The sequence below is a fragment of the Zosterops lateralis genome (genome assembly GCF_965231275.1).
Source record: "Zosterops lateralis genome assembly, chromosome: 14".
NCBI classification, from domain to species: domain Eukaryota; kingdom Metazoa; phylum Chordata; class Aves; order Passeriformes; family Zosteropidae; genus Zosterops; species Zosterops lateralis.
This window is the reverse complement of record NC_139774.1, coordinates 7,532,855-7,547,460: the sequence shown is the minus strand read 5'-3', so window position 1 is coordinate 7,547,460 and position 14,606 is coordinate 7,532,855. Positions and strand designations below refer to the sequence as shown.

The 14,606-nt window shown below is 49.1% G+C and overlaps 1 protein-coding gene across 1 annotated transcript; it reads left to right on the top strand.

Annotated features, from left to right (window-relative positions):
* Positions 1–12,013: 12,013 nt before the first annotated feature.
* Positions 12,014–14,130, top strand: IL4 (interleukin 4; the record flags this gene model as incomplete). Its single annotated transcript, XM_083871516.1, has 4 exons — positions 12,014–12,145; positions 12,366–12,413; positions 13,747–13,872; positions 14,032–14,130. 4 exons carry the CDS (start codon positions 12,014–12,016, stop codon positions 14,128–14,130), a joined length of 405 nt encoding a protein of 134 aa, XP_083727642.1.
* Between the last annotated feature and the right edge of the window lie 476 nt (positions 14,131–14,606).

The window sequence follows — 14,606 nt, the reverse complement described above, 5'->3', positions numbered from 1 at the left end:
GCATTTTTACCTAATTGGCCTTTCCCAAGTTCATCCTTGCACATACGTTGACATGAAACATTTTTCCAGAAGATAGGAAAAACATGAGAAGTGTAGTGGGAGACCAACCTCTTCTATATCAAACCAATTAAAATGATTTTTAAAAATTCACTGAATAATTTGAATACTCCACAGGCTCCTTGACAATCAACAACATGGAAAAGAGACTCTGTCTGCCCCATGGTTTTCACGTGGACTAGAAAATAAAAAACACTTTTTAATGTGAATTAAGCGTAAGAGAAACTTCAAATGCTTTCATGATGTTCTGCTGTTGATGGACACCTTTTGAGAGTGAGGGCAGGGTTGGCCCTGGTTGTGGTGGTGCCCACAGGAGGCAGTAGCAGACAGGCACCATCAGCTGCCCCCAGCCCCACATCAGGGGGGTCCCTGCTCTGCCATGGCCTGCCCTGGCACTTGGGGACAGCCACCACCCAACATGGGAGGGCTGGAGGGGAGGGTGGCACAGGAGCAGAACATCCCAGGAGGGGGATTCGTGTCCTTACATAATAATGCACCAAGTGCAGAACCAAGCACAGACATTTTATGGCAAACACAGCACAGATTTATTGCTCTACCCCACGGGGCAGGTGGCGAAGTGGTGAAGAAAGTCTGTCCACTTTCCATTTTGGTGGGAGTGGGGGTGGATTTTCAACAGGGACCCAACCTTCAGACAGCAATCCATGCACACAGCTCAGAGGAACAGGCAGACACTCAGATACACCGTGGTTAAGAGCCAAAAATAACAGCTACAAAATAACAAAACTATCAAGTCAGTGGAATTGCTGTACGGAATTGAACTGAGATTCAGGCAGTTGCCTCGGATGGTGATTACAAAGCCCCTTATCTGAGAGCACCAAACACCAGGAGGTGCCTGTTGCCCTGGAAGGGTTGGTCGGGTGCAAATTCCTTCCAAGTAATTTAGTCTGGCTGCAACCTCAGCTTTGGCAAATGCTTTTGAAGCTGGGGATCTACAGGAGGTGGAGGGCTTTGGCATGCACTGCTCAGGTGGGAGACTTTGCTTCCACCTCTGTGCCACAGCATCCATTTCTTCAGTACCATGAATATTTTTGCTCTATCTGCACTTAGTCCGCAAGGTGCCAACTACTTTCACTATGAAGAAAACCCAGAAGTCTCCAAGACATTCCTGTCTGAACATTTTGTTTCTAAGTTTCTGAACATTTTTGTTTCTAAGCAATAGAAAAGCAGTACTCTGATTTTCTGATGCTTCCTTCAGTACCACTTCTGCAGTACACCTCTGGTGCCTGTTAACAGACCACTGCATAACGCTGGGTTTGCAAGCTTCAGAGAAGATGAATTTTAATTTTTTTTTAAACAAAAACTGCCTGAAGTAAAAAACTGACTGACTTAACTCAGTACTCCTAGGTGCAACTTCTCCATGCAGCTTCCTCCTACATGCTGCATTTTAGGCAAAGAACTTTTACGTGCCCTAGAAATTACATCAAAAAACACAAGCAGATGAGATAATCTACAAACAAACACCACAAACCAAAGCAATATATATAGATGATGCTTTCAAAAGCTTAATCATTTGCTGTCTCCCTGCAACTTTGCATTTAAATGTCACACCAAGTATCATCTCATCTATTTCAGTATGACAGGGTTGGCTGCCCCCTGGGCAATCTACCAGGAGCCAGCGTTTACTCTCTGCCTACTGCAAGATTACACCTCTGGGGAATGCCATGCAATTTGCAAATTCTCCTTTATCTGGCTCCATCCTATTTGTGTAATTTGACCTGCACAGGAAAAGCAAATTGCTGGAGCTTTAGTGCACCCTTCCCTCCAGCTGCAGCGGCTCAAGGAGGCAGGAAGGTTCCAGCACTGCCAGCCTTGCAAAGGGAGAACTCAGTTTGTAAAGCAAATAAACCCAACCACTGATTCAAGAGATACCACATGTGCTGATGCTATACATTATGCTGTGACCCACATTTGGATTTTTTTCGGCTTATAAAATGTTTTATTTAATTGCTCTGCTAAGTAAGGAAGAGCAGACATGAGAGAATGGCCTGGAAGATGTGTGATGGCTTCTCCATGAGGATTTCATAGAAGGCAACACTGAAATAGTGTTGGAAATCAGAAAATGGTTAGTAGGGTCATCCAAAACCAGTCCATCATGGATAAACTGAAGTTATTTATATCACCTCAATTAAATCATCCACTGGACCTCCTGAGTTCTGACATTGTTTCTTAATGCCGTGGTCCCATCCTGTCCCTGCACAAATCCTCCACCTGCCACAGGGATGAATTTGGCTGCTAAAGCAAAGGTGAGAAGGTGACTCAGTTGCCTCCCCTCACTCAAACTGCCAGGGAGAGGGAGCTGAGCACAAGGAGACTGCAGGGAAAGGAAAGGCACCTGGGAGAAGTGGGTGCCTTCCCTGCCAGCTGTGCTGGGGCCTCTTCCCATCCTGAGCCAGGGATGGCCAAAGCAGCTGGGAGGGAACATTTCCACTCCTCCTCCCAGCCAACTGCCCCTGGGATGGCCCAGCACCAAGGTGAAGTTGCTGCTTGTCCAACTGGGGAGGCACAAATGCAGCTCAGCTAAAATTATGGGCTGGCATTCCCCCATTTCCTACGGAGCCAGGGTAGAGGAGGGGACACTACCACAAGGAGCTGTAGCCCTGGTAAATCTGCCAGCCATTGTTCATACCCATTTCTTTCCACTCATTTCCACCAGTTCCACCCATGTCCACCAATGCCATCCCATGCTGGAGGTGGCCATGACTCCAGCCAACCCTTCTGCTCTTCCTTTGTACGTCGTGATTGTGGCATCCAACCTTGGCTTTGCTGCTGGAATAAATAAATAAATAAATAAATAAATAAATTTTTAAAAAAGCTATGGCTTTGGGTATAGAACAAAGCAAAATTTCTGGGTTTGGCTGCACTGAGGATCTCTTCAGATGACTTCTCTGTTTTCTAGTGTAATCATCAGAAATGCAGCTATGGAAAGGCCCAACCAATGGTGGCCCAATGGGCACCATCACCCCCTGGGCTCTCCTCCACATGGAGGCAAGAAAAGCATAATGTACCTAAAATAACCACTTGGATAATTTCTCTGAATTGGTTGGGACCTACCTGGGGTGGCTTAAATCAAGCATGAAGAGCATGTGGTGGGAAGGCAGGGTGGGCACAGACCTCTGGGATCCCTCTCTATTCTGCCTCTGGCCACAGCTGGACATACATGGCGAAAAACAGCAAAAGCAAAACCATCTCCTCTATGACAGGGAGACCCAGTTCAGGCTGGGCTCATATTCCTGGGTTTCTGGTCCACTCTGATCAGCAGCCCTGGGCTCATGGCTGTGGTGTCCCAGCACCCCAGCCCATTTAGAAAGGAGAGCTTGACTGATCAAGACTCTTGAAAGGAGCTGGTTTGGTTCCCTGCAGGTGCCATGCTCCTGGTACCTCTGATCCCCTCTCATCACATGAAACACCCCCCCATCCCCCCATCCCCTCAATGCTGTTTCTCATAACTGGGCTCCACTTTCTAGGTATCATTTTCTGCCCCCACAACCTAAATTGGTACATATCAGCTTTTCCTATCAGCAGGTTCATGCTGCTACATCAAGAGTTCAGGGAATGATTTTATCTGCCTTTGGGGGAGGTGGCATACATCCTCCAGTGCATGATTTGGAGAGTGGGGTAATCCAAAACCAGGGGAACACTCTCCACAGCCCCCCACAGCCCTGTGATCCCACTGGGACACTGCACCAGGGCACAGTGGTGGGTCCATAGAATCTTTCCTGGGGTCATGGTGCATCCTGCTCGAGCAGCTTGGCTCAAGGGAGGCAGGGACACCAGCTTTGGGACAGGTGGACATTAAACACCCTGCACTGTGCAGCCCTGGATATGCACCAGCTCCCACCTGGCTCTGACCCAGCCTCTCCATTTCACAGGAAATTCAATGACTGGGAACTGTCACTGTCCTTTTTTTTCAGAAAAATAAAGTTTTTCAGGCTAATACAGGAACAAATGGTGAGTGCTGTAGTCCAGTCCTGCCACTGCAACCTGAAGTCAATGGTCATCCCATAGAAAAGGAGTGCAGTGAAGTGTGTTTGTTTGAAATATGAAGTTCAGTTTTCCTCAGACTCCCCCCTCCCAGGCTCTGTGCCACCTCAATTTCATTGAAAATTTGAAAAAAAAAAAAAAAAAACAAAACACCCAAAAAGGTTTAAACCTAAATTTTATATTTTCTACAAATTCTATTATAAATATAGCAATTAAACCTAATTTCTATATTTCTAATAATTTCTATATTTTCTAAATCCATTTAACAATTTGCACTATTTATAAGCCTTTAAGCAGATGCCAGCTGAAGTTGGGCTTCCCTGGACAGGGTTTGCTCCAGTTGGGGCAACACTACTGTGGAGCCTTGAGAAGCTGGTGACAGCAGAGCCACAAGGTGCTGCTTCACCTGTGCATGCAGGAGGAAGAAGCAAAAGTAATTTAAGAATTTGGAGAAGAATTTTGTTAAGTCAACTTTTTTCCCCACAACATTTCTGCTGACAAGACCAGCCATGGTGGGAAATAACTATGGGGTTTTGCCTGTACTCCTGCTCAAGAACATGGTGGTTTGGATCTTTGAACTACTGTTGGTTTTCTGATGTCCCCTTGGGTGCTGTGAGAGGAACAATGTGGCATGGCATGAGATGGCACTGAACAGTGTGGGACACCATGGGATGGTGTGGGACTCCAAGCTGGGCATTACAGGAGCCATCCTCCTACAATGAAATTTGTGCTATAGAGCTGAGTAAGTCCTGGCTGAAACCAAATACCCACATGCCAGAAAACACCCTCAGCTACTTCTTCCATTACAAATAAGAGCACTTTTTTTTTTTTTTGTTTTCTCATATGTTTAGCATCTTGATAAAAGTTTTGAGGTTTTCTCTTCCTTCAAGTCTTTGACAACTGGAGCTTGCTGGGGCTACTGCCATTATGGCCAAAGGACATAAATATTTTCTGGCACACAGTTCATCTCTTCCTCTCCAACAGCATCCCTGTGACAGGCCCTTCCCTGAAGTGCTGCTAAAGCCCATGATCCCCCTTCCTGCTGGTCAGGGCTGAGCTGTAGCACAAGGCACTGTGGTCCCAGCATGGCCCAGGGACCACTGGGAAAAGGAGCCTTGCAGGAGGAGAGGTCCAGGGACCTGCTGGTGCCACATCATCCCTCATGAGACACCAACACCCAAGGCAGGAGCCTGGCAGGCATCCAGCCATGGACATTCTAGAGCTGATCCTTCTGCATAACAGTTTGTCTTTCCATTGTGGAGACCAGGAAAGCACCAATGGATATTTCTTTGCACGTAAGATCATGTCTTGACTTTACACAAGCCTTGCAACGCACTTGGTTCAGTCCTGCACATGCCCATGGTTTTCCACATGCAGCACTTTACAAACGTGCTTGATAGTAAATAGATCCTTGAACATCAAAAAAAAAATTCTCATCTTCTCATCCCAGTATCTCCGTATCCATCAGTTAGGTGATTAAAATCTGCATGAATATATAGAATAATAGATAACGTTATTCAATGTATAAGGAGCCTTATTATTACGCAACACCCTCATTTGGGGTGTCTCACTCCCACTGCATCCTCTGTGCACAGGAAGCCACTATATTTGGCAGAGTAATGGAACCACACTATAAAAATGGTGCTGTCTCAAGCAGAGAGGCAGAGAGACCCTGGCCATCCAGCCCAGACAGCACAGGACGTGCTCAGACAGCGGTGACAGAATGCTCCCCTCGCTGAAGGCAGCTTTCACTCTACTCTCCCTGCTCCAGCTCATCTCTTCCGTACCCGTGACTCCACGTCCCACTCTACAGCCACAGAAAATACTGAAGGAGGTCATCCACCTGATCCAAAAGGACTTCTCAGGAGTGCAGGTAAATGCTGCTACACCTCTCAGCTTTGCTTTGCTTTCTGACCTCATTATCAATGATGATGATGACGATGATGATGTTCTACAGTGTTCAAGGCCAGGTACAGGCACTGCCACCACAGAGACTGGTGCCTGCTTGGGTGGCAGGAGCCCTTCCCACTGGCTCAATCCATTCCATCCCATCTACTTCTTAGGGCACCCTGGCCCATTTCAGCCTAGGCTTTGTGTGATCAGCACTAGACTTGGTGGTACAAGCAGCTCCTGGGGTCGGGTCAGACAAAGTTTTCCACCTGATGTTAGGTACTTTGCAGAAAAAAGTGCTGAGGAGCAAGAAAACCTTCTGTGTCAGGGTGACAGAGACAGCTCAGGAACATGGACATGGTGGTCTGGGCAGTGTGAGCTGCCAGGAGATCCCTGCTCTACTCCCACTGAGCACACAGGGATTCTCCTGCACTTTCCTAAACACCTGCTGTGCAAATGCAGGTCCTGTGTCCAGGAGCCTGTTTGGAAACAATAGGCTGAAAGATGGATCTCCGTGCTGGCAGCACCAAGGGTGCATCCCTGCCATGGCCTGATGGAAAGGGGTGGAGACAGGATTCCCCTTCCTGGGAGAGGGCAAAGCAGTGCCTCTGGGGGATGGTCTATAATTATGGTCTTATAATGACAGTCTCATAACCATGACTCTCCATTGTGTTGCCTCTCCAGGTCCCCTGCAATGACACCCGAGTGGCACAGGTTCCCTTCACGGATCAAAAGGTAAACACCTCCGCAGGGATAGGCAGAAAATGCATTTATCATAAATACAGACACAGCCAGGGCCCTCCTCCCCATGGTGCACAGCTGCCTGAGGTGGCTTTATTAGTCACCGAGGGGCTGCTCAGTGCCAGCTGCTGGGGCACAGCTCAGGTTACTTCTATAACATGAGAACAGGTTAGGAAATCACTGCGGAACCTCCTGCCAGTCCTGGATGCCTGAATAAGCAACTCCACTCAGCTACATGGTTCTAATCATTCCCCTCTGTGTTCTACAGATGCAGGACCAGGAGCTGCTGTGCCAGGCAGTCTTGGCACTCAAAACAGTCACCAGGTGCAAGGATAAATACGAGCCACTCATCACCAACCTGAACCGCCTGCATGACAGGAAGGTAAGCAGGGAAAGGTGCAGTGCTGCCCCTCCTCACCTGGGCTGTGCTCTGCAGCCCTGGCCCCACGATGCCTGTGCCCCCACACTGAGGGAGCCACGGGGCTGATCAGGGTTTGTTCTCTTGGATGGGGCCAGAGCTGGCATTGTAAACGTGCTGGTGCTTTAGGTTAATCTGCCTCTGTGGGAAGAGGGTACAGCCCCACCAGCCCCAGCCACCCCAGAGCAGTGGTCATGCAGTCACACTGCTGCCAGACGCTTGTTCTGAGCAAAGGACAATTCCTGCCCTCCCAGGCCAGCATCCTCACCACTCTGAGTTATTTGCTGAGTTATTTATGAGGCAACGGGGGCAAACAAAGCATGTCTCTGGGCTGGGTAGCCTAGCTACTCACCAACCCAGCTGCCAAATCCTGCTGCCAGCTCTAATGTATTCACGCTTTTCCTTCCCCAGAGGTGCCACCCGAAGAATGAAAATGAGATCTACCTGCGCCACTTCTTGCCAGCGCTGGGGAACTTCACCCAGGGGCTGTTCAGGCGCAGGGGCTTGTCGCTCAAACAGTGAGACGGGCACGGCAGCCAGCCCGGGGCCCCGGCACCTCACTGCTGCTAGCTCTAAAATAGGTTTTACCCAGTGGTTTGGTTTTGTTTTGTTTCTTTTTGCTCCTCGTTTCGTGCACTTCCTCAGCCCTGCTCCAGCCCTCCCAATCCCCAGCAATTCTCACAACCAGCGGGGACACCCGCTGCCATCGGGCGTGTCCGGCTCCCCAGGCTCTGGACTTCTCCCAGATTTTCCGTCCTAGCGGCGTGTGTTAGATGTAAATCAGCCTTAGCAGGAGGGGTCTCATCTGTACAAGGCTACCCTTAACTCTTCCCTGCGGCTCATCCAGCCGGGATGTGAGAAGGCCCTCCCCGGGAGGGTTTGGGAGCCGGGAGGAGCAGAGAGAGCATCCTGGACCAGCTGCCGAGGAGCCCGAGCTCTTAACTCATTCATCTGCTCCTGCAGCACCTACCAAAACCAAAACCCGATTATCTGCTTCCTGTTCCCCTTAGAGACGGGGGCTTTCTTTACAATCATCTTCTCTTCTTAAAGAGATCAAAATCTAGGCTGAGATGATGAATTTTTCACTGATGTGTTACCAGGTGCAGCTGATGTTCACTGTGCAGCTGTTGGGGAGGCGATTTCTGGGAGCAGGGCTGGGGAAGTGCAGCATCCGAGAGCAAAAGCTGGGAGGGGAAAGGGGTCGGAGGGGCTGGAACTGTTACTGCAACTTCAATGTGTCTCTTCTATTGTAGGTGGCTTTTAAGTTATTAATACTGAAGACAGGAGAGCATGTAGGATAACTTTGAATCTAATGGGTGCTTACTGGCATCGTACTTCCGAACTTTATTTATTATTATATGTTATTTAAATAACTTATTTTTATAGTGTCTAATCTTAAGATTCAAGACCAAAAAGTCCTGGCTGTTGAAAGCTTTTCTTTGCTTGGGACCCAAAATAGAAAAGAAAAGCCGGTATTCAAGGTTTGTTTTGAAATTACACGGTAGTTCTGTGGAATACAATCATATTTAAAATATTGCTACCTCATTCTAGGGAATTCTCACTGTCTGATTGCCTTTGCACAACGATGAATGAACATGTGCTGACTTGTAATTTATTATTCTCTCTATTTAAAATATTGCTATTAAGAGAGTTAATATATTCAAATTACCATGTATTTGAAGGTCTTCATTTTATTATTTTGTTCGTGTCAACTATGCACTGATTTTATTGAAATGTCCCTAGGCTTAAGCAATAAACAATTGAGTTGAGCTCTTTGTGTCCGTAGATTATCCTGTCAATTCCCTCCTACCTTCAGCAGTTAATGAGGAGCACTGGGGGAGCTGCCTCCTTGTTCAGGAATGCTCCTTGGAAAAGCATTTTTGGGGCAATGTACAGTAAATGTCCCCACTCTGCTGCTGAAAGCAAGGCCTCGAGAAAGGAAAAGGCACCAAAGAACCCACCTGGCTTGTGGCTTAGGAAACTGGTGAAAGGAAGGGCTGGAGGGGGAAGGATGAGAGCCTTTGTTTGGGAAGGGGGCCTTGTGCATGGGGCCATGGTGGAGGGGGTTTTGGGGTGCAGGCTGTGGTCTGGGGGCAGAGGGGGCTGAAGGGGGAGCCAGCAGGAGCCAAAGTGGAGCTGCAAGGCAGGGAAGACTTGTCTGATGGGAGAGGGAAGGAATGGGACTGGCTTATGGACCAGAACCTGCTTGGTGCCAGCAGCACACAAAATAACCACTGGAAATTGTTACACATGCTCTAAATGCATGAAATAGGGCTCAGCTGCAGCCTTGGGATTTGCCCTGGACAAACCCCAGCACCATCAGCACCAGGAATGGCAGCAGCAGAACTGCATGAGAGCAGAACATGGACAACACCCTTGGGCACATGGTGTGACCCTTTGGGATGGTGCTGTGCAGGGCCAGCAGCTGGAATCGATGACCCTTGTGGGTCCCTGCTAACCTATTCTGTGATTCCATGATCCCTGCTGTCATCAGCTGCCAGTCACCACAGGCAGGATGTGACAGCTGGGCAAACCCTCAAGGCCCTGTCTCAGTGGCTGTCCTGGAATCTTTCTGGTTTGGGACAAAGAGAGACAAAGTGGGGAGAGCTGAGCTGGTGGATGTGACTTCTGGAAGAGCCCAGGCTCAGGGGCCATAGGTGTATTGGTGATTGAGATCCTTGGGCAGGATCCTTGTGGGATGGGAGATGCTCCACAGAGCCCAGGGAGCTCCAAGAGGAGAAAAACTGAGGACACATTTGTGAGTCAAGCCCCTTTCTTTGGTAGGGAAGCAGGGCAGGTTCATCCCTGGATGGTGGCTGGGATGGAGGCACAGCCAGGGCTCCAGAAACAGTGGGGACCCCACTGGGGCTGTAGCTGTCCCTTCAGCCAGTGATGGGGCCATCACTGCCATCAGCTCCATCCCACCCTTGGGAAAGGACATGGGAGTCCTTTAATTTGCTGTTGTGTTGGATTATTGACCCTGGATGGATGTCAGGGCCCCACCACAGCACCCCTGTCACCCTCAACTGGGCAGTGGGGAGAAAACATAACAAAAAGCATGTGAGTCAGAGCAGGCAAGGAAAAACAATCAGCAGTTACTGTCATAGGCAAAGCAGATTCAACCTGGGGGAAAATTAATTTAATTATTCAATTTATTGTCAATCAAATCAGAGTAGGATAACGAGAAATAAAAACTAAACCTTAAGACACCTTAACCCCACCCATCCCCTCCTCCCAGAATTAATTTTGCTCCCGATTTTCTCTCCTTTCTCTCCCAGCTGCAGTTGTGCAGGGCTTTTCCCCAGGGCACTGCCATTGTTGCCAATGGGCTGGGCCTTGTCCAGCAGCAGGTCCCTCCTGGAGCAACAGGAGTTGGCTCCATCAGGCATTGGGAAATCTTCCAGCAGCTTCTCACAGAACCCAGCCTTGTAGTTCCCCACTACCAAAACTTGCCATGCAAACCCAACACAACTGCTGACCTTCTCATCACACAGTGATGCAGTTTTCCACCATGATTCAGCCCGACTAGAGCAAAGGTTAACTTTTTCTGTGATTTGAGCACTTTCTCTTTGCTTATTCCAGGTCACCTTGATCACGGGGGAAATCCCTGGGTCTGCAGGATGAGGCTACTGCCTCCGTCACCTTGTCCAGCATCACTTTTAGCAGGGATCTTACCACCACCACCACTCATCCCACACCAGTGGGACAGCTCTGGGCATGCTGGTGAGGACCCACCATCCCTGGAGGCCATGGATGCAGTCACACAGCCAGAGCATTCTCCCTTACCTCTCTCCATAACAGGGAGGTAGGAAACAGTACAACTCTCCACTGGTAAATCCCTCACAAAGGTCTTTCTGTGTTGGTGACTTCACCTAACTTCATCCGGGCCATCTTGGAACCAGACAAACAAAATTACTCTCAGTTTGGCTACTCCCAGATTCATCAAGTGCTCACAAGTTGTTATCTGGTAGCAAGTTGCTGTTTGAGTTAGGAAAACTCCCTATTAGTTATTACAAAACTCCAAAGTTTCCCAGCTCAGCATTTCTCGTTGCTATTTCCTGTGGCAGTACCGGTTGGTGGGGCTGGCAAACAGAGCCCATTGCCTGAAAACTCAGGTTGTTGTTCCCCAAGCAGGGCAGGATGGACAGGGCAGTCTCCAACTCCCTGAAATGCTGGAATAGGGCCACAAACCCCCAGTCTCCCAGCACTGACACAGCAGGACTATCCACACCACCTCCCTGCACACAACCCTGCAGGATGCCACACTGCTTTGGGGATCCTGTTTGGTGAGGAGGGTCCCCAGCTCTCTGCAACCCCCCCAGGCTGATGCCCTGATCCTGCCCAGGTTTGTCCCCACAGGGCTCTGCCTTACTCTCTGTTGCTCCCCAGGTTAAGAAACTCAGGGACGGAAATCAGTGTGCAGATGAAGGATGCTCTACGTGATCTGGAGATATTCAAATGAAACATGATAGAAGATCTTGCAGGATGCTCAAAGGAAAATAAAAAGAAAAGTGTTGCTATTGGAGTGTTCCAGAGCCGTGGGATACCCCAGTTTAACCACTTCCAATTCACGGTGTAGAGAAAGTCTTGAGATATGGAGAAATGGAGAATCCCCAAACCAGGCAGGTCACTGTATCTGACCTGACTCCTGCCACTGTCATCTTACAATGGAAATTTCATAAAGCAAGATCAGAAGAAAATTTTGACTTGTACAAAAAAGACCTGTTGCTCTCCTAATTGGGAGCAACTTTGGAAAGTGCCTATAAGGGAAAAATAAGTTTTTCCTTCTGGTTCAGCAATTTTACAGTAATAAATTGAGGTGCTTCCTCCAGAAAAGTGCACACAGTTACAGATCACCAAACAATCCAGAGACTAAGAGCTGAAGGAGTCCAGCCAAAGCAGCCCATGAGTATCCTGGTGCAGGTCCTGCTCACCTTCCTGGTGCTGTCAGCCTGCCTGACTCCACGGGTGCACACACGACGGAACCAAATACTGAGGGAGAGCATCATACTGCTGGGCCAGATCCAACGGGAAGAGGTAGGGCTGGTTGGTGTTTTACCCACTGATGGGAGGGACAGACTGTCTCAGCAGGCTCAGAGGGACCAATGCTGAGCCAGAGGAAGGTGATGAGCACGGGGGTCATGATGCTCCTGGGGCCTGGCGGGTGGCCGGATGTGTGTCAGTCGGTGTGTGCACACCAGGACAGATCCATGTTGTCTGGAGCCTGACTGCTCCTCTCCTTTTTGTCTTTGTAAAGGTTTCCTGTAACCAGATGAATGTGACAAATATTTTTGCAGATTATGAGGTAAGAAAGGAACCCAACCATAGAGCCCTGATGGGTACTGGGAGGATGCTGAGGGCCAGAGGAGGGCACAGGGCAGTGGGAGGCAGGTGGGAAGCCTGGGATCCTGCCTGTCCTGGTGTGATGCTGTGGAGGAGCAAGGAGCCCACTGTGAGCCCCCAGCACAAACGTTGGGCTGCCCAGCTGGTTCTCACCACTCCTGGTGTACTGCACAGGTGCCCTCACCTTCCCACACCCATCTCCACCTCCAGCATTGGTGGCTTCTGGTCACCCTAGGGACAGGGAGAGGCCAGAGGGAGGGCAGGGATAGGCACCTGTGCTTGGGCAGCAAACAGAGGTTTCAGCTTTTCAGAGACAGGAACATCTCCCTTTGCCTTGGAGTGTGGTCACCAGCTGAGACCCCTCCACGCATCTATTGCAAAGCATAGTGAGCACTGGGTAGACCCAGTATCCCTCTTCAGCCTCTCATCTGGGGGAAGGCTCTGCAGTTAGCACAAGATTTAATAGCAGATAATAAGGTCCCTTTCTGCTCTGAAAACTGCTGCCTAAGCCAAGCTCCCCAGCCCCTGAGTTCCTGTTTTCACAGAAAGCCCATGCCCTCACCTCATGCCACACCCGGTGATATCTGAGGGGTACAGCAGCCTTCACTGGGGGGATCAGCACCCCTCAGGGGATCCCCACACCCCTTCTGCCACAGGGAGCAGTCCTGGGTGTGAGAAGAGATGCCTGGGATGCTGCACAGCCCCACAGAGTTGCCCGTGCTTACTGGTCACTTGTTTGAAGATACTGTTCAGGTGACAGCTGAGATAGAGCAGGCAGCACTGGGAACATCCCCTGAGGAGGAAAGTCAGATAGTTTTTATTGATGCCAGCACTTTATTTATCAACTCCTCATCTTCCACATGTGTCTGCTATGGGACTTCTCAAAGCCTCTAACGAAGGCAAACTCATCCCAGGTGCTTTTGTTACTCCTGTAGCACCTCTGCCTGCTCAAACCAGCTTCACTCCCAGGGAACCTGCAGGGAGCAGCTTCACAGGGTCCCACATCCACACCTGCAGGAGGAGCACGATGCTCCACCACAGGGTGCTCACTGCTGTGCCACACTGCCACAGCTTCTGCCAGGGGTTGATTCCTCCTCACCAGGAAAGCAATGGGAGCAGAGCCAGGTCTGCACAAGTTGAGCTGGAAAGCTTCAGGGAGGCTTTGGCACTTCAAACCACAATTTTCACCTATCCTTTAGAATAGAAATGTATTATTTGTAGTGTTTTAATCAGCTGCTAATAAGCCATGACTATACAAAAGGAGGGTTTTTTTTAAGCCATGTGTCTTTTCCCAGGGACAGAACAACACAGAGATCTTCTGCAAAGCTGCCAAAATTGCTGAGCAGGTCAAGAACTGCAGCCTTGAGGGCATTTATGACAACTTGCTCAAGCTGGTCCAGCAGAGGGGAGCAGGGAACGAGGTGAGGAACACTTCTCCCTGCACTGCCTACAGCCTTCAAGCTTCTCCCTTGGTCACCATTTTTGTTTTACTCTCCCACCACTGCTGGCAGCCCAACCCAAGCTGCAGAACCCAATCCCACCCCAGCAAGCTTTTTAACAGGCCTTTTTTCCCATTCCAGGGGCCATGTCCTGTGGCAGCAGGCAGCACCACCTCACTGAAGAATTTCCTCAAGGAATTACACCAAGTCCTCCAAAACGAGTATAAATATCAGAAGTGAAAAGACACCTCTTCTGTTTTTAAGCTATGACCCTATTTTTTCAAAGATTATGTATAGTAATTCTTTAAATAAATGTATTTTTGGACCAAATATGTTGGCATTGCATAGGACATTATATAAGGCAACATTTAAGAGATTTCCAAGTTTATGGGAACAAGGGTGATGTGGCTAGGAATTGCCAAACAAGCAGTCCTGCTATGGCATTAAGCTCATGCTAACATGAGGAACAGAGGTCTAAGCAGAAGGAAAAGCCCAAGAGAAGACAGAGGGGATAAGCCAGACCACAAACAGGGCATGCTCCTGACAGCTGAAAACTCAAAAGCACATGCTCCAGCTGCAAAGGGAGAAATCAGGTCTGGAGCTAACCAAGTTCTCTCCTCACTTTACTTATAGCCTATATTATAACATATACATACATATGGCACAGCCCTTTGTGGCCCAGGAGTGAAGAGGCCAGGACTGTGCAGGGTTTGGTT